This window comes from Cyprinodon variegatus, unplaced genomic scaffold, assembly GCF_000732505.1.
Source record: "Cyprinodon variegatus isolate N-32 unplaced genomic scaffold, C_variegatus-1.0 Scaffold2791, whole genome shotgun sequence".
In the NCBI taxonomy this organism is placed as follows: domain Eukaryota; kingdom Metazoa; phylum Chordata; class Actinopteri; order Cyprinodontiformes; family Cyprinodontidae; genus Cyprinodon; species Cyprinodon variegatus.
Genome location: NW_015153244.1, coordinates 5,445 through 7,547, shown reverse-complemented (window position 1 = coordinate 7,547; position 2,103 = coordinate 5,445). Strand labels below are relative to the sequence as shown.

General features: G+C 34.8%; 1 protein-coding gene across 1 annotated transcript in view; it reads right to left on the bottom strand.

The window, feature by feature from the left end:
* The window catches only part of LOC107081060 (protein EMSY-like), a gene marked incomplete at its 5' end in the record, with an annotated part of 12,953 nt that overhangs the window by 6,058 nt on the left and 4,792 nt on the right, over positions 1 to 2,103 (bottom strand). Inside the window, 3 exons of the mRNA XM_015369272.1 lie at positions 321 to 457; positions 540 to 713; positions 830 to 979. Of these exons, the coding sequence (XP_015224758.1) occupies positions 321 to 457; positions 540 to 713; positions 830 to 979 (461 nt within the window). The remainder of the gene's footprint in view (positions 1 to 320; positions 458 to 539; positions 714 to 829; positions 980 to 2,103) is intronic.

Genomic DNA, 2,103 nt, shown 5'->3' with positions numbered 1-2,103 from the left:
AAGCCTCCCAGATCTCCAGATGCATTTGAGATATCAAAAAAGTACTCCAGAGTGTTGTTCAGCATGGGGGTGAGTAGAAAATGAAGGCTAATGTGTGTACTATTGTGTACTATTCCTTTAAAGCCTCTACACCTCTTACTTATTTTTCATTATTTTGGGACATGTGTAACAAGCACTGTACAAAGCTTAAAACATTAAACATCAGTGCTTATACATAGATGAGTCAAAACAGTTTCAAAAAGATTTGCACAATGTCCATTAATGATTTTTTAATCATATCCTTTGTAAAGCGCTGCCTTGCTCATTGGCATTGGACTCACCCCAGCGTTTAACAGCGTTGTGACCACATTCTTGCCTGGCAGTCCTTGGATGGTGGCTCCTTTGCCTGTAGTTTTCTGCACCACTATCACGTTGGGCTTCGACGTCATGGGGATGGTGGTGATCTTCGTGGTTGTTCCTACGGCAGAAGAAAAAAAACGTTTGCTGCGAGTCGGCGTGTGAGACGACGGACACGCCGAAGCAGCGGGACGCAAACACACCGGACACAATATTGCTGCTGATGATCTTCCCTCCCAAAGTGGCCAGAGACTTCGGGACCACGGTGATGATGCTGCCACTAGTGGTCTTGACGTAGGTGGTCCCTCCACTGGACGCTGATATTCTGGCACCAATATTGGGACTAACTGTGGGTCTTGTGTATGTAGTTTGAGTCGCTGCATATATAAAATATAACAAAATGGAAGAAGATACAACTCCAGGTTCACTTTCTTTACACAGATAAACCCAGGATCTATGAACAGCTTCATGAGTAAAAAGTTTGGACCCTGACCTGTGGGCTGGGTGACCAGTTTGGTGGTCATGATGGTGCCATTGCTGCTGACTACCATAATGGGTGAAGAGCTGCTGCTGGACAGAGCCACAGAGGAAGGTTTAGGCAGGATTTTACTGGGCTGCACCTGCTGGGTGATTATCTTCACCCCTGGAGAAACAGAAGAAACTTCAATCAGCAAAGACAGACTGGTTCACAAACTAATCAATCAGACCAGAAAAATCTCAGTCAAAATATCAGCGCAACATCATGATTTAAAAAAATAACTTACTAACACTAGTGAAACTAATAAATCAATGAGGAATTCGTCATTTTTACAAATAAATGACATCAAATGCAACTCAAAGTCTAAATGTTAATTTGAGTGTATACTTAAAAATATATTTTACTACCACTGCACTTATGTTTCTAAATAAATTAATACAGTATACACACATACAAACTATATAAAAAAAAAGATAAACAAAGTAACAATACTAAATAAAAGGTGGGGGAAAGATGGCCTAGAATTACCGTAATAAAAAGAAGATAAAAACTTTGCTTTATCTGTAAGATTTTGCAAAATTTGAAGGTAATAAATAAATAAATTACATTTACATAATGCAACGTTGTTCTTATTTTATGACAATTCTTATTGCAACTTTATCCTCGTAATTTTATGATTTCATTCTCGTAATTTTATGACTTTATTCATGTTATTTTATGCCTTTATTCTCATGTTATGACTTTATTCTCAAGATTAAAATAATCTCTATCCTGGGCCTAATACTCCGTCATACTTAACTAATTTTAGAGATACATTTCAATTCAAAATCTAAACGTAAATTTGAGTGTATACTTAAAAATATATTTTAGTACCACTGCACTTATGTTTCTAAATAAATTAATACAGTATACACACATACAAACTATATAAAAAAAAAGATAAACAAAGTTACAAAACTAAATAAAAGGGGGGGGGGGAAAGATGGCCTAGAATTAATAAAAAGAAGATAAAAACTTTGCTTTATCTGTAAGATTTTGCTAAATTTTAAGGTAATAAATAAATAAATTACATTTACATAATGCAATGTTGTTCTTATTTTATGACAATTCTTATTGCAATTTTATTCTCGTAATTTTATGACAATTCTCACAATTTTATGACTTTATGGTCATAATTTTATGACTATTCTTATTGCAACTTTATCCTCGTAATTTTATGACTTTATTGTTGTAATTTTATGACTTTATTGTTGTAATTTTATGACTTTATTGTCGTAATTTGATTACTT